This window comes from Carcharodon carcharias, chromosome 16 (assembly GCF_017639515.1).
Source record: "Carcharodon carcharias isolate sCarCar2 chromosome 16, sCarCar2.pri, whole genome shotgun sequence".
In the NCBI taxonomy this organism is placed as follows: Eukaryota; Metazoa; Chordata; class Chondrichthyes; order Lamniformes; family Lamnidae; genus Carcharodon; species Carcharodon carcharias.
In genome coordinates, this window is record NC_054482.1 from 2,049,192 (window position 1) to 2,067,454 (window position 18,263).

Here is an 18,263-nt window from a genome sequence, read left to right on the forward strand (position 1 = left end):
ATTCTATTTATTTTTTCCAATTTTAGTTCCAATGTTAACAACAGCCTATTTGGCAAAAACAATTGACTCGCACCGTTCATAATATGATCAGTACAATATTCATGGTTACTGCAGTAGACTATCGATACACCATTCACAGTTATATCAGTAGACGATTGATGCACAATCAATAGCTGCATCCTGAACTGCAATTCATGAAATCTAAGGCATACAGATGATTTGGAGCCTAAATTGTTCTTTGTTAAAATCTTTTGTAACACATCAACAGTCAGAGTTTAACAGTGCAATTAGTGCCTTCTCACAAACCACCTGGGGTAAAGCTTTGAACTATATTTGTTTTATTTATATTTGGTGAATAGCTGCTTGTAGCTGCTCGTACCAAGAGATCTGCAGTCATGGTATGTTACACTAATCCTATGACAACATCCTTGAGATTATTGAGCTTCCAAATAGCATTTTCAGATCTGAAAAACTGCTTATAGTGCTGCATTTTTTATTAGCTTTTATTGAATTGCATTCTGATACAAAATTTAGTTTGTTAATCTGTTTTTGGACTCTTCATTAAAATGATTTTTGAATAACTACGTAATTGCAATTTAACTTGGTTGCATAGAGGGTTATATGAAAATGTGAACTTGTAACCAGTACATAGCAATAGGATTACTCTTAGTGAAAAATTAACTAATTTGGATTGAATATAACTAGTTGAAGGAAATTTCTTGTGAAAATATTAATTTAGTTTAAGAGTGCTTCTCAAGCAGGAATCAGTGGAGCCAAGACTCAGTAATATTACAAAATAGGCTGTATGTTTTATTGAAGAACAGAGATTAAATGCAGACCTTTGCACTGTGCACTTGATAGTCAAATAACTAATTTATTCTCTGTTCAGGTTTGCACTTGAACAATGCAGGGTCTGTCAGTTTCCATTGAATTTAACTCCAGCAAGAATTGGCACCATCAGGAGAGGGATAAAAATTGTGAAAGAGAACGTAAATCAAATTGTGCAATGGTTGAAGCAGAGTAGAATGAGGAAAAACACTAAATAATTAGTTATCTTGCAGTTCGACCTAATAATGGCTGTCAACTCAGGGAACTGCATTTTTATTATCGGAGCTATTTGATATTATCCAGAGCGTATTTATATGTATAAATTTAAAACAAAAATTCAGGCAAAACTTTCACAGCTGGTTGCTACTATAATAGTCTCGGCAGTGAAGGAATGGTGCTCATTGTGGCTTTTGAGTGCCAACTTGCTAAAATCAGGAGTCTGATCCAGCAGTGCAGCCTCTGTATAGGGATCTGTGGCATGTGTGAGCAGGACAAGCAATAGCACGGTTCTTCAACCAATCAGATTGTAAAATCCTCATTGAGATTTGCAGTGTCAAAAGCAGGATGTACAATTAGAAAAAAATAAGATACGGCAATGCAATATAAGGGGAACTTACCAAAGCAACAGAATCCAAACTAAAACGTGTATCAGCACACACAAGCTGAGAAATAAATAACATCCTTTAGGGAAGGAAATCTGTTGTCCTTACCTGACCTGGCATACACGTGACTCCAGACCCACAGCAATGTGGTTGACTCTTCAATGCCCCCATGAAATGGCCTAGCTCAGTTGTAACAAACTGCTACTAAGTCACAAAGAAGGAATTAAACTGGACGGACCACCCGGCATCAACCTAGGCACCGGAAACGACAAAGGCAATCTCAGTCCTGTGACCCTGCAAAGCCCCCTTACTAACATCTGGGGGCTAGTGCCAAAATCGGGAGAGCTGTCTCGCAGACTCATTAAGTAACAGCCTGATATAGTCATCCTCATGGAATCATACCTCACAGATAATGTCCCAGACAACTACCATCACCATCCTTGGGTATGTCTTGTCCCACTAGCAGGACAGGCCCAGCAGAGGTGGCAGCACAGTGGTATACAGTTGGGAGGGAGTTGCCCTAGGAGTCCTCAACATCGAATCCAGACCCCACGAAGTCTCATGGCATCAGGTCAAACGATGGCAAGGAAACCTCCTGCTGATGACCACATCCTGTTGATGACCCCTTCCATTACTTTACTGACGGTTGAGAGTAGACTGATGGGGTAATTGACTGGGTTAGAATTGTCCATGTTTGTGTGTACACCCTTCTTGTACACACAAACATGGACAATTCTAACCCATGTGGAGCACCACTTGGAGGAAGCACTGAGGGTGGCAAGGGCGCAGAATGTACTCTGGGTGGGGGACGTCAATGTCCATCACCAAGTGTGGCTCGGTAGCACCACTACTGACCAAGTTGGCGGAGCCCTGAAGGATAGAGCTACTATACTGGGTCTGCGGCAGGTGGTGAGGGGATCAACAAAAGGGAAAAACATACTTAACCTCATTCTCATCAACCTACCTGTCGCAGATGCATCTGCCCATACCCGTATCGGTAGGAGTGATAGACAGAGCTAAGCGATCCTGCAACCAACGAATCAGGTCTAAGCTTTGCAGTCCTGCCACACCCAGTCGTGTATGGTGGTGGACAATTAAACAACTCACTGGAGGAGGGGGCCTCCACAAATATTCCCATCCTCCATAATGGGGGAGCCCAGCACATCAGTGCAAAAGATAAGGCTGAAACATTTGCTACAATCTTCAGCCAGAAGTGCCGAGTGGATAATTCATCCTGGCCTCCTCTGGAAGTCCCCAGCATCACAGATGCCAGTCTTCAGTGAATTCGATTCAGTTCACGTGATATCAAGAAACGGCTGAAGGCACTGGATACTGCAAAGACTATGGGCCCTGACAATATTCCAGCAATAGTACTGAGAACTTGTGCTCCAGAACTTGCCGTGCCCTAGACAAGCTGTTCCAGTACAGCTACAACACTGGCATCGACCAGGCTACGCGGAAAATTGCCCAGGTATGTCTTGTACACACAAAGCAGGACAATTCCAGCCCAGTCAATTATGCCCCCCCCCCCCCCCCCCCCCCCCCCCCGCCATCAGCCTACTTGCAATCATCAGTAAAGTAATGGAAGGGGTCATCAACAGTGCTATCAAGTGGCATTTGCTTATCAATAACCTGCTCACTGCCCAGTTTGGGTTCTGCCAGGGCCACTGAGCACTTGACCTCATTACTGCTTTGGTTGACTCAAGGACAAAAGAGCTGAACTCCTGAGGTGAGGTGAGAGTGACTGCCCTTGACATCAAGGCAGCATTTGACTGAGTGTGGCATCAAGGAACCTTAGGAAAACTTGGTATTGCAGAGCACTGGAAAGTTATCCATTAACTAACAAAACAATCTGTCGTCAGATGTAGACTGTTCTGTATAAAACTTAAGTTAGTCCAGGGTTCACCGTGTACTAATTGGAAACTGCAGTGCAAAAGTAAGCCAAATAACAACACTTTACCAAAGAAGTTAAGTTTGCCACTCCACTTCCAGGTTCTTTACACGTCCAATTTGCAGGTTTGAACTTCTTTCCCCACTTGTAGTACTTTTGTATCATTTCAGTTTTTCATAAATCCATTTCTTTTGGAGGGTGGAGTTAAGTTTTATTCACAGAATAGAATTGTGTAGCATAGGAGGAGGCCATTTGGCCTTCTATTTAATTGGTCCAATTCTCCTCCCCTTTTCGTGTAGCCCTACAGATTTTTCCTTTTTAAACGTTCAATTCCTCTTTGAAAATTTTTATTGAATTTGCTTCCATAATTACCTTAAATCTGTGTCCTCTGGTCATTGACTCTCCTGTCAGTGGAAGTTGTTTCTATCTCAAAACCCAACATACTTTTGAACATCTCTATTAAATCATCTCTGAACCTTCTCTGCTTTAGGAAGAACAACCCCAGTTTCTCCAGATGACTGAAGTCATTCACTGCTGGTGCCATTCTAGTAAATCTTTGCACCCTCTCCAAAGCCTTAGTGTCCTTACTACTAAAGTGGTGCTCAGAATTGGACTCAGTGCTCCAACTTCAACACTTCAGTCTGATAAACCACAATAACCACTGCTGTGTGCTTTCTGTCTCTGAGTCAATTTTGTATGCACGCTTCCATCCAGTGTTTCTGTGAGCTGCACGCTTGTATGGCAGAGCTGTTACCTGGAAGGTACTGCACAGGCTGCTCACAATTTGTTTCCTTCAAAGACTGCAGGTGTGTGGCTGCGTTGTTTAAAAAAAATTAAAAGTACCCACTCATTGAAGTGAACAAGCCACAGGTTAAGCAAAGAATTTAGAGCGGGCATTGCTTCCATTGTTCATCCTGATTTTGCTCAAGTCTGTTATGTGGCACTATATTAAAATATTCAGATTTATTATATCAAGAAGTAATTATAAATGCAAATGTAGATTTTATAAATTCCGCTGAGCAGATAGTCATAGAAAGTTGGTGAAACATTTGGTCGTGAAGCTGTTCCATTATCTGTCCTCGGTGCAGGATTAATGGGTATCATTTGACAAATGTGTTACACTGTATCATTAGTAGACAGATGAGTGATGTACAGAGACTATCGTTCTCAAAATTCTTATGCTGATTGTAGAATATGTGACATACATAGTAAAATGCCACTGGTTATTACCTTGGGGATTAGTGTAGTTACAGACTGTGTAAAATGAATGCGCATACACTTTAAATATTCAGAAAACTGAATGAGATATTTATACATTGTTCAATGGCAAGGTGTCATCTTTACGAATATCATAGCCAGGGATTTAACTGTTTTAAGTAGTTAGCCACACAGTGAACTAACAAGCTGATTAAGCGATATAGTTGGACTTCATTTATTCTGAACTGCTCTTTGGGAACCCTCCCAAAACAAAAATCTTTCTGATCAGTTTCTTGAATATTGTTGTATGTACTATGACCTGCACCTTTGAGTTGTTTGATGTGTTCTAAAGGGGAATTTGGTAAATGTAGCCTTTCAGCCACAAATGAGAATTAACTTTGTACGAGAGAGCTTTTATTTTCATAGCTTTGCTTTCAGAGTTAGTCGGTAGCAAAGATGCTAGTCTTTCAAAATTGATAATAGTGTAATTCAAATTTTCACAATGCATATTCTGGTTAAAATATGTTTATATGGACATGGCAATATATTTTAAAACTAGTTATTGTAATTATTTTTAATGTCAGATCTTTTAATGCTCCCATTCAGGAAATTTAATTTTTTTTTAAACACCAGATTGACTAGACATTTTATTTTCTGGCACTCTTCTGATTTGTTAGCACAAGAATTTTTGGTTTCTGGTGATTCCTTTGCCATATTGGGCAGGTAACACATAAGCAAGCTTCCTGTTCCTGATTATTTACCCAGCACTAGATGTGAACTGATAACCTGGTTATTCTCAGCTCTTTTTCACTTTCCAAAATGCTTTTATTTGCCATTTTTCTGTTGCCCGAATTCTAACTCGCATCAAGGTTCCTTTACTCATCACCAGTTTGCTCACTGACTGACAATGACTCTGGTCCAGCAATGCTCTAAATTTAAAATTCTCATCCTCATGTTCACATCCCTCCATGACCACCTAGCCCCCCAATCTTTGTAACCTCCTCCAGAGTTACAACTGCCCAGAACTCTGTTCCTCCAGCTCTGGTCTCTTGTGCATCCTCCTTCGCTGGTGGTTGTGCCTTCAATTGTCTAGGCTCTTGAGCACTGGAATTCCCTCCCTAAATTTCCTTGCCTCTCCTCCTTTAAGATGTGCTTATAATGTATCTTTTTGAACAAGTGGTTGGTAATCTCTCCTAAAGTCTCCTTTCTTTCTGTGTCTGTGTGATCCTTTTGGCATGAAGGTGAAGTAGTGGAGGTTGATGCTTTAGTACTCAGTACAAGTTGCTGCCTTCAGAAGAGGCTGATGCTTAGTATGTTTTCTTTGATTATAAAGTGGCTGCTTTTCAGTAGTAATCTGGTTAGAGTCAACGTTGAATTGATTTGTCAATGATATGGTCCTTTAGCTATTTTTAAAAACTTCTAGCAACATACTTCAGTTGTTACTACCTGCATCAGCATCATTGATATTCTGAGTATTTGCCATTGTAAGTGACCAGGGGCTTTGCACGGTGGAGAATAGCAACAGGCATCTTAGTAGATGCTGATTACTTTTGCATTTACACTCTCATCCACAGTAGCTGCTGTTGTCTCTTCAAATTTCTTTAAATCACTTGTATCATATATATTTGAATATAATTCTTCTATACAAAGTTGTTAAATCAATAAGTGTAAATATATCTGGAATCTTCTTATCCTGTGATGGATGTTATAATTTTCACTTTGAAATGCACTTCTCCACTGATTTAAGTTTTATATTCTTTGTAGGACGGGGAAGGAAGGTCAGCCGAGGGAGTATTATACTTTGGATTCCATATTATTTCTGCTTAACAATGTGCACCTTTCCCATCCTGTGTATGTGCGGCGTGCTGCAGTAAGTATTCTGCATTTGTTGTAAATTTTAAATAAGGTTTTGGATCAAAATGCTAAATCCAAAGTGTTCATACAGATATGTGGAGTATACAGCAAGTTATAGTTAGGGGATCCATTGATGCCCAAGAATGAAAGAGCAAATGTCTACATGTATGGTCATTATTGATACTGCCCTGATTAGTAAACTCAATCATGTTTGGAAGGTGACATTTAAACTTGTGTAATGTAGGTCTGTGCAGTAAAGTAAACTTAAAACCATCCAAACTCTGTTACCTGTGTCCTAACTCACACCAATTCCCATTTAATCATCACCCCTGTATTCGCTGACTTACATTGGCACCCGTTAAGCAGCAGCTCAGTTTTATAATTCTCATTCTTGTTTTCAAATTACTCCATGGCCTTTCCCCTCCCCATCTTTGTAACGTCCTCCAGTTCTACCACATTCTGAAATTTCTGTGCTGTTGCACATCCCCCAATTGTAATCACACCACAGTTGCTAGCTGTGCCTTCAGCTGCCAAGGCCCTGAACTCTGGATATAAAAGCAAAATACTGCAGTGCTAGAATTCTGAAATAAAAACAGAAAATACTGGAAATATTCAGCAAGTCAGGCAGCATCTGTGGAGAGAAGCACAAAGTTATGAAATGCCGTTGGCCAGAAATATTAACTCTTTGCCTACCCAGCTGCTACCTGACCTCCTGAGTATTTCTAGCCTTGTTTTTATTCCTAAACTCTGGAATTCCCTCTCTAGGCCCCTCTGCCTCAATAGTTTTCCCTTCTCCTTTAGGATGCTCCTTAAACCTATCTCTTTGACCAAGCTTTTGGTCGTCTGTTCTAATACCTTCTCCATTGCCTTAGTATCAAACTTTATTTGATAACGTTCCCCTATGAAGTGCCTTTTGCATTTTACTACATTAATGGCACTATATAAATGCAAGTTGCTTGCAGTGACAGGTACATCCTTCATATTTCCTAGTGTTTGGAAATTCTAGACCAGCTTTTTCCAAAAAAAAGCAAGCATGTCAGCCTTGAGCTCTGAAAGTATCTGCCAGAAATCATTTCTGGTGTCTGGAATGAAAATACATGTAATTTACTGGATGCACGAAGTACTGAAAGAAAAGGAATAAAGCACTGACCTGTGATCAGAAAGGGAAGCAAAAAGGGAATGAGAGAAAGGCAAAACAAATGGAAAGGCTGTTAAACATTAAAACTGCTATCACATTGGGCTTGGTGGTAGGTTTACATTGGGATTGCTGCCTGTTTAAAATTAGTTTTACTCAATTGAAATAATTTGAATGCAATCCTCTCCTTCCTATCCTATTGCCAACAGGTTTAATGTTTACTGTGGAAATTTAGGTGGCTCATCGGAACCTTTTGATATTTTGTTCCTCTTTTGGTGGAGAAGGGTGCAGAGTGAAAAAGGACATAGGAAAAGGAACAAAAGGAATTATGATGGAGGGTAATAACTATAAATAAATATTTGAAGTTCCTTTTATTTATGGATTCTTTGGTCATTTCTATCTTTTTTATGTTTGAGGATAAATGTGTTTTAAAAGAGAGGATGTGTGTTGGAATGGGAATCTGGTAAAGTTCTTTGAAGCTGAAGAATTAAGTCTAAATTTTCTTGAACTGTGTCACTGTTTGGTTGAACTTAACTTGCCAGTTTTCTTCCTAGCATCTTGAATGTTTTGATTCCTTTCTGGGGTACGGTTTTGTGCACCCTGGTCACCTTCTGGTACTTTAACCCAATCATTATTCATGTGAGCCTTGATGATGATGAATGTTGACAGATTGTTTGATTGACGGAACATTATCAATGAGGAACGCTCTGTTCACTGATCCTCACCTCTGACAGGGATGGAAACCCTGGTCAGTTTCCCCATCCTAACCTAGTGATGGTTTGGCCATTTCTCGTGCTTATGGTGCTACTCTGCTTCTAACTCAGCACAGATCAGAGATTGACCGTTGATAGATAAAATGGAGGAATCATTTGATTCAGAACTGCTGGTATGAAAGGGAATGAATTAATGGCCCCCTTACCTTAGGATGTTATTGCCATAGAGGGAGTGCAACGAAGGTTCACCAGACTTGTCCTGCGGTTGGTGGGATGGTCTTATGAAAAGAGATTGGAGAAACTGGGCCTGTGTTCTCTAGAGTTACGAAGAATGAGAGGTGATCTCATGAAACCTACAAATTACCTAAAGGAATAGACAGAGTAAATGGGGTAAGATGTTTCCCCTGGTTGGGAAATCTAGAACAGGGGACATAATTTCAGAATAAGGGGAAAGCCACTTAGGACTGAGATGAGGAGAAATTTCTTCACTCAAAGAGGGCCAGAGAAGCTCAGCCATTGAGTATGTTTAAGTTAGAGATTGATGGATTTCTGCTTAACAATAACATAAAGGGTTATGGGGATAGTGTGAGTAAATGGCACTGAAGTGTTCGATCAGTTATGATTGTATTCAATGGTGGAGCAGGCTTGATGTGCTGAATGGCCTCCTCCTGTTCCTATGTTCCTAATACAACTCACATCAGTAATTGGTCAACAAGATAATCCTCAATGTCGAAAGAGCTCATTTGTTTTTCACTACTTTTGACAATGTAATGTAGAAATAAGAGACAAATTAATGTAATTTCCCTTCCCCCTTCTCTCCTCACCTGCAAGACATACCAAACTGAACCAAAGCAACATCCATATACATTTTTTTTCAATGCAGAGTACTGGTTGCAGGGTTCCTGGTTCTCATTTCTCTCCTTTACCCCATTCATCAAGTTTGTCAATGTTGAGGCCATTTGTAAAGCCCTAACACAACCTTGGTTGAGATCAGTTAATTGTACTAATCAAGATATTAGGGTATTCTAGGTTTGTATGCCAAGTACAAATGCCACCTTTTGCATTTACATGTAGGACTGGAATAGATGATTCAGCTTCTCAATCCTGTTTTACCATTCAGTTAAGATCATGGCTGATTTGTATCTTAAGCTCATCCGCATTCTTCTGTCCTTGTCCAGCAAGAATATATTGACCTCATATTTAAAATTATTGATTAAGAGATAATTTACGGCCTTTTGTGGAGAGAGTTCCACCCTTTTACCACCCTTTGGATAAGAAGTATTTCCTAACTTATGTCCTGAATGCCCTGGCTCTTAGGGACCATCCCCTTGTGCTAAATTCTCCCCCAGCCAAAAAAGTGTCTCTTTATCAACCCTATCAATTCCTTTCAAAATTCTGAAAACCTCATTCAAATTATGCCTTAATTATTCCTCCCTCCTGGGGAATGCAAACTTAGTTTATGTATTCTTTTCTCATAATCTAACTTTGAGTTCTTCCACATTCTGGAGGATCTTTGCTATACTCCAATGCCTATGGATCAGTTTTAAGGTATGGTGCCCAGAACTATATTCAGTACTCCATATGTGGTCTAACCAGGACTTTGTATAACTGGCAAAACTTCCCTTTTATTCTGGCCCTATAGTTATAAAGACTAACATTCCTTCAGCCTTCTTGATTATTTTTTGTACCTGCAGCTACATTTTTGAGATCTCTACATGAACCCCAAACCTCCACCATTCCTTGCTTTTCATTGTTCGAATAATACTTGGACCTATCCTTCTTTGATCCAAAAATAATTGTTGAAACTCATTTGCCACAGTTTTGCCCATTTACTTAATCTATAAATGTCTCTTTATGCTCCTGTTTGCACTATTTATTTTACTGAGAGTTTTTGTGTATTTGGCAATCAAGGATATATGGCTCTGTCTTATGTTATCTAAGTCATTAATAAATATAGCGAAAGGTTGAGGCCCAGCACCGATTTTTATGAGACCACATTTATCACTTCCTTCCAATTAGAGTACATCGTCATTATCCCACTCTGTCTTATAACACATAACCAGGTTAATAATTTGTCTTCAATTTCAATTATCTTTACTGTTATCTAACAGCCTTTTGTGTGGAACTCTATTGAGTACTTTTGGAAGCCCATATAAATTACATCCAAGGACCATTCCCTGTTTCCTACTTTAGCTACTTCCTCAAAAAATTCGGTTGGATTTGTTAGACATGACTTTCCTACTACAGTCCATGTTTGCTCTCTAACTAGCTCAAATTTCTCAAATGCTCAGTCTAACTTCCCAAGAACAGATGTTAGACAACAGGTCTATAATCTCCTAGCTTCTCTCATCTTATTAGCTAATGAAATTACATTTGCAATTTTCTAATATAAAGGGACTGTTCCTGAATTAGAGAAGTGTTGGAAGATTGTGGCCTAAGGCATCTGCAGTTACCTCATCTTTTAAAATCTTCTGGTGGAAGCTATCAGGCCCTGGGGATTTGTCAATTTTTAGTGCCATTATTTTTTTCTAATACTGCTTTCATGCTTACATTAACTTCAGTTAGTTCCAGCCCTTGGATTTATTATTAATTTCCTTAGGATGTCAAGTACATTATCCTTTGTTAGTATCATGTACCACCCTGGTAATGTAGTGTGATATGCATGCAGTATAATGAGGCAGTTAAAGGGAGTTTCAGATGCTTAGTTTTTCCTAACTGCACAGTTATTAAACTGAAGGTAAGGGATGAACCTCCAATACTGTTGTGTATCTGGCAGACCAGTGCTATCAGAGCCTTCGTTCTTGATCTGGATTTTTGTGTGGTACAGGAGAGGAAAAAAGGAACAAGTTTATTTTGAAAGGCATCTGCAAAACTGGGTCAATCAAAGCATTTGCTCTATTACTGCACACACTTGAGTCTTTATTAAAGTATGTGATTAACTCAGTGCACTTTACTGTGATATTTTTAATAAAAATTACATAATGCTGTATTTCAATATTTTTTAAATAGACAGAGAATATTCCTGTTGTTCGAAGACCAGACAGAAAAGACCTACTTAGCTACCTAAATGGTGAAACGTGTAAGTATGACATGTAGTACATGTTATAAGTATTGCTGCTTCATTGATCCTCAGATCCTCAAATATTTTGGAAAGCTAAAATGTTTTTTTTTTTCCCTGCAAAGTCTCTGTTACTGACTGAATGTTGACGAACTCCAGTGAGAGAAAGTACACCTGGTTTAAAAGCAAGTGAGACCTCACCTATTGTTAGTTTAGGTGAAGGAATCAATTTCTGAGAGCTACATTCTGAATGAATCTGCAGGATTCAGAAATACTACCTTCTTGGAACATTGAGTCTGTGGACCAGATTTATGTTAACACTAGAGTGCAGAGGTTGCTGCCCATTGGGGATGTAGGACGCCTACCATCAGACCAGGAAAATGTAGTTGCTTTCCATTTTCGGTTTACTTTTGCTTGGTTGCTTGTTCTGTTGCTCAGGCCTGCCCTCCATGCTCTATGTGAAACCTGTTGAGACAGTACAGTAGAGAAGAACCCCTGAAAACCGGTGCATCTTCTGGAGTGTGGTTCAGTGGGAACAATTGTTTCTCTGGTAGTTTGTTCAACTGACAATTATTCATGTATCATCTTCTATGGCACTATCAGCAGGTTATTCTGCTGCAGGGCAATCATAACTACTTGAGGCTCTGTCCCCATCTTGACGTTCACACATACTTGTCTGCCAACCCTTCCATGAGTAATCTGACTCAGTCAGGTAACTGCAAAAATTCAAGATTCATTCCTACTGCTTTACAATTTTTTTTTATTCATTCATAGGATGTGGGTGTCGCTGGCTAGGCCAACATTTATTGCCTATCCCTAATTGCCCTTGAGAAGGTGACGATGAGCTGCTGCTTTGAACTGCTGCAGTCCGTTTGGTATAGGTACACTTGTGCTGTCAGGGAGGGAGTTCCAATATTTTGTCCCAGCAACAGTGAAGGAACGGCGATATGGTTCCAAGTTAGGATGGTGAGTGGCTTGGAGGGGTCTTCTAGGTGCTGGTGTTCCCATGTGTCTGCTGCCCTTGTCCTCCTAGATGGTAGTGGTTGTGGGTTTGGAAGGTGCTGTCTAAGGAGCCTTGGTGAGTTCCTGCAGTACGCTTTGTAAATGGTACACATTGCTGCCACTGTTCATCAGTGGTGCAGGGAATGAATGCTTGTGAATGAGGTGCTTTGTGCTGGATAGTGTCAAGCTTCTTGTGGTGTTGGAGCTGCACTCAACCAAGGAAGTGGGGAGTATTCCATCACACTCTTGACTTGTGCCTTGTAGATGGTGGACAGGCTTTGGGGAGCCAGGAGGTGAGTTACTTGCCTCGGGATTCCTGGCCTCTGACCTGCTCTTGTAGCCACAGTATTTATATGGCTAGTCCAGTTCAGTTTCTGGTCAAATAACCCCTTGATGAACCTGGGAATCTTGAATGCATTCATCCTCAACGTTCAAAATAAGGATATCCCGAGATTATCCACAAGTCACTGGGGACTGGTTTGCAGCAATCAACCTTGGACATGATGTTCAGTTTGGGTTCCAGACCTCTTTACAGCTTTGGTCCAAACACGAACTGACAGAAGAAAGCAGCTCATTTTTCTTGGTCTGATGGTCCAAACATGGACAAAAGAGCTGAATTCCACAGATGAGGTGATTGCAGCTGCCTGTCACATCAAGCTAGCATTTAACCAAGTGTGGTAATAAGGAGCCCTAATAATATTGAAGCCAGTGGGAAATTTGATGGAAGTTGGTGGCGGGTTGAGGAGTAGGGTAGGTAGGGGTGGAAACCTCTCCATGTTTGGAGTCATACCTGACACACAGGAAAATGGCTGTGGTTTTGAAGGCCAATCATCTAACCCTAGGATATTGCTGCAGGAATTCATCAGGATAGTGTCCTAAGCCCAGCCATCTTCATTTACTTCACCATTGACTTTCCATCCGTCATAAGGTCAGAAGTGTATATGTTGATTGATGATTGCACATTGTTCACTTCCATTCACAACTCCACAGATGCAGAAGCAGTCCGTGCCTGCGTGCAGCATGACAACATTTTGGGCTTTGGCTGATAAGTGGCAAGTGATGTTTGCATCACGCATTCTGGAGGTTACCATTGACCAGGCACTTAACTGGATGAGCTGCATAAATGTCATGGCTACATGAGCATGTCAGAGGCTGGGAATTCTGGGGCATGGTTCACCTGACTCTCCAATACCTGTCCACATCTACAAGGCACAGGTGCAATGGAATATTCACTGTTCGTCTGTTTGAATGCTGTTCCAACAACACTGAAGAACCTCGACTCCATCCAGGACAAAGTAACCCGCTTGACTGGCAATCTATCCAACATCCTAAACATTCAATGCCTCTACCATAGGTGCACAGTGGCAGTAGTGTATACCGCCTATAAGGTGTATCGCAGCAACTTGCCAAGGCTCCTTTGATCGTACTTGCCAAACTCATGGCCTTTTACCCACTAGAAGAACAAGGGCGGCAAGCTAATGGGAACACCACCATCTACAAGTTTCTTTCCAAGTCACACTCATCCTAACTTGGAAATGTATTGTCATTCCTTCACTCTCGCTGGATCAAAATCCTGAAACTTTCTCCCTAACAGCACTGTAGGTGTGGCTCATTAGCTGGAGTTCTAGTTGAAGCTGAAACCTCCTAAGCTTTTCAGAATGAAGAGTTGGATTTGGTCCCATGATTTATACTTGCAGTTAATGACATGTTCCTTAAGAAACCTGGTTTAAAAGGAATGGGAATGACACAAGATAAACTCCCATTTTACTCTTTGTTCCCAGATTTGAAGGAATATGCACCCCTTTGAAATAAAAAAAAATATTGTTTTCTTCCTGAAGATATGACAATGTCATGTTACATTTCCTTCCAAACAGCTAAACTAATAATTTAATGTTGGTTTTGATATCTTTCTGCATTACCTGGAAACATGGCATTGTTCAGAATGCTTAAATGTTCTGTGAACAAACGGGCAGTATGACTAGCATACTAAACTGCTGCTGCTGATCTTCAAATCTAATGATGGTGATGTGGAAAATATGCTGAATTATTTCCTTTTTACTATTTTTGTGAAATCACTTCTTGAATGTGCCTTGCTTGTGCTTGTTTGAAGGCTAATGAAGGTATAATGAAGGGGAAGAATTGGATATAACTGCCATTCAGTGCAGTTAGACTCAAGTTATCAGAATAGTTATGATCCTGAGTGTAGAATTCAAGATTCACTGCATTGTATTAGTAGTTATTCCAATAAAAATCTAAATCTTGAGAAAAATGAACAGAACTAAAACATATTATTTCAGAGACACTGAATCAGCTTTATTTGTATTACTGAATTTTTAAAAGTGTTTTGCCACTAGGAAGGATAAATGAAGTCTTGGTTCTATATGTACTCTAGTCAAGTTGATACTAAATATAGAGTTGATCTAGTTTTGTATCTGCCATTTCATGTTGCTCACTTTGTAATGGGATTAGTTGCAATCAAGTCATTAATGAAGTAAGTCTTTCAGATTACATTAATGCAACATAAAAGTTAAATTAGGCCCCTAGTTTCTATGGGATAGCTGTGAGTATTGCTGGGAAAAGTATTTGCTAACTTTTCTGGATGAATATTTTTGATGCCTAATCTTTTATTTTCTCAGCAACATCTGCAAGTATAGACAGAAGTGCCCCTCTAGAAATTGGTTTGCAACGATCAACGCAAGGTACCTACGGTTTATTTTATTGAATTTTTGAAAAATGTTATTATAACAAGCCACAAAACAAAATTAATTATTTTGCATGTTTTTTTGTGTTTGTTGTAAACCAACAGTAAAAAGAGCAGCTGAAGAAATATCATCAGAACTCAAGAAACCCAGGATAGAGGTAATTGGTTTGGACAATCTGAGACTGATTAAAATGTATAATTTGGAACGTAAACTCTATAGATTAAGAAATTAATGATGGATAGCACATCCGTGATAGTAAGATCATGGCAAAAGAAATAGGAGAAGGAGCAGACCATTTGGCCCCTTGAGCCAGCTCCACCATTCAATAAGATAATGGGTGATCTTCTCCATCAACTCTACTTTCCTGCTCACTTCTCATATCCCTTGATTCCCTTAGCGGGTTACGGTAACTTAAAAGAAACCATATGCCCATCTTGTTAATGCTACTTCTCTTCTTTCAACTCTTTATCTATTGAATGGTGAGACTAATGGCAATGCCTTTACCCTCGAAATCCTACTCCATTCAGGTTGGCTGTCCCAATGCCTGGTCTGCCACTGTGGCATACCAAAAATTTATATCCATCAAGTCTGATCTTTGGAATGGGTTCTGTTGGTCACTTAGGTTTTTTTGCCTTTATAAATTGAGATTCATTCATAATACCAGATGGGTGACCATATGCCTCTTCGAAGGCAAGATATTTTTTAGGACTGGATAGATTTGTATTTACAAAGCTAGTAAGCATTTGAAGTATTGAAATAAGAGAAAATGATGTGGCAAGTAAAGGGGTGAACCAGCAACACGTACTGAAAATTGCTGTTCTGCCTATTGTTCTGTTAAAACACTTGGTATTTAATACAACTCTTCATCGTTTGTTTTCATTTATTCAGGATTTCTAATATAACAAACATCCTTGGGTGTTTTTATGGTGAAGAAGAAAGTAAGAAATAGGGGCAGAAGTAGGCCACTTGGCCCTGTGAGTCTGCTCCATGATTTAGTAAGGTCATGGTGACCTGATCATGGTCTCAACTCCACTTTTCTGGCCTGTTCCCCATTACCCTTGACTTCCCTAAAGGCCAAGAATCTGTCTATCTCAGCCTTGAATGTATTCAATGACGCAGCCTCCACAGCTTTCTAAAGTAGAGAATTCAATGATTCATAAAACTCTGAGAGATGAATTCCTCCTCATTTCCATCTGAAATGCAAAATTTCTAATTCTGAAACTGTACCCCCTAGTGCGAGATTCCTCCATGTGGCGAAACAGCATCTACCTTGTCAAAACCCTTCAGAGTCTTATGTTTCAATAAGATCACCTCTCATTCTTAACTCCAATAATTCTAGGCCTAGCTGCTCAACCTTTCCTCCTATGACAACCCCTTCATCCTAGAAATCAACCTAGTGAACTTGCTCTGAACTGCAAATATATCCCTCCTTAGATAAGGAGACCAAAACTGTACACAGTATACTAGATGTGGTATCTCTAATATCCTGTACAGTTGTAGCAAGACTTACCTACTTTTATACTCAATTTCCCTTGCAGTAAAGGCCAACATTCCAACATTCCATTTGCCTTCCTAACTACTTGCTACACCTGAATGATTTTGTGATTCTCGCTTCATTTAAATAATATTTTATTTTTCTATTCTTCCTACCACAGTAGATAATCTCATATTTTCCCCCCAAATTCCATCAGCCAGATTTCTGTCTGCTCACTTAACCTAGCTGTATCTCTTTGCAGACTCTTTGTGTCCTCTTCTCAACTTGCTTTCTACCTATCTTTGTATCATCAGCTAACTTTGCTACAATACACTCTGTCCCTCATTGCAAGTCATTAGTATAGATTGTAAAGAGTTGAGGTGTCAGCACTGATCCCTTTGGCATCCCACTAGTTACAGTTTGAACCCGAAAATAATCCAAATATCACAATTCTGTTTTCTGTTCGCCATTTCCCTGTCTGCACTGATATATCGACCCGCCCCCACCGCCAACAACATGAGCTCTTAATTTGCGTAGTGCACTTCTAAGTGGCACCTTAATGAGCTCCGCCAACTTGTTCCCTTTCTCCACCCTGCTTGTTATATCCTCAAAGCACTCAAATAAATTTGTCAAATATGATTTCCCTTTCATAAAATTATGTTGACTTTATTTGCCATGATTTTCTAAATGCCTTGTTCCCGCTCCTTAATAATGAATTCTTAAGAATGAATTTCCCAATGGCAAATGTTAGGCTAACTGGCCTATGATTTCTTGCTTTTTGTCTCTCTCCTGTTCTTGAATAGAGGAGTTACATTTACAGTTTTCTAACCCTCTGAGATCTTTCCAATATCTAGGGAAATTTGGGAGATTACAACCAATGCATCCACCATCTCTGCAGCCACTTTTTTTAAGATCCCAGGATGCAGGCCAAAGGCCCAGAGAACTTTCAGCCTTTAGTCCCATAAGTTTGTCTTGTATTTTTTTTCTCTTGTGATTGTTTTAAGCTCCTCCATTTTGCCCCGATTTTCTATTACAGTTGGGATGCTTTTAGCGTCTTCTACCATGAAGACTGGTGGCAAATATTTCTTCTTAGACTCTGCCATTTCTATTTGCTTTCATTATTAATTACCCAGTCTCCTCCTCTAACGGACCAGGTTTTACTTCAGCTACTGTCTTTTTTGTATGCTTGTAGAAACTCCCTTTGAAGCTTTATATTTTTCCTATTTATTCTCAATCTATTTTCTCCCTCTTTGTTGTTTTTTAGTCACCTTTTGCTGGTTTCTAAAATGTTCCCAATCTTCTGGCCTACCACTAATCTTCACAACATTGTATGCTGCTTTTTTTGATTTGAAACCATCTTTAACTTCATTGGTTATGAATGGTTCATCCTTTTCATAGGGCCTGCCGTTCTTAGTGGAATTTATCTTTGCTGAGAATTATTAAAGATCAACCTAAATATCTGCCCCTGCTTCTCCAAAGTCTTTGCTTCTAATTTGTTTTCCCAGCCCGCTTTAGCCAACTCTGTCATCTTCCGCTTATAATTGCCTTTGAAACACTGGTGTCAGACCCATGTTTCTCGCCCTCAGATTGAATGTGAAAATCATCATGTCATCACTCCTCCCTAGAGGATCCTATACTATGGGATCATTAATTAATACTGTCTCATCACACATTTATAGAACTGAAAAAAAAGGAATAAATGAGTACACAGTGAATTGTGGTGTGATAAATAGGAACGATGACCAAAAATTGTCTGGAATTAAATAGCCAGAAAGTCTCTTTGTGATAAAGAGAGAAGTGGACAGAC

At 39.7% G+C, this 18,263-nt stretch overlaps 1 protein-coding gene across 1 annotated transcript in view; it reads left to right on the top strand.

Annotated features, from left to right (window-relative positions):
• Positions 1–18,263, top strand: part of cdc73 (cell division cycle 73, Paf1/RNA polymerase II complex component, homolog (S. cerevisiae)) — a 384,146-nt gene that overhangs the window by 19,310 nt on the left and 346,573 nt on the right. Inside the window, exons 2-5 of the mRNA XM_041207677.1 lie at positions 6,283–6,388; positions 11,230–11,299; positions 14,917–14,979; positions 15,087–15,139. Of these exons, the coding sequence (XP_041063611.1) occupies positions 6,283–6,388; positions 11,230–11,299; positions 14,917–14,979; positions 15,087–15,139 (292 nt within the window). The remainder of the gene's footprint in view (positions 1–6,282; positions 6,389–11,229; positions 11,300–14,916; positions 14,980–15,086; positions 15,140–18,263) is intronic.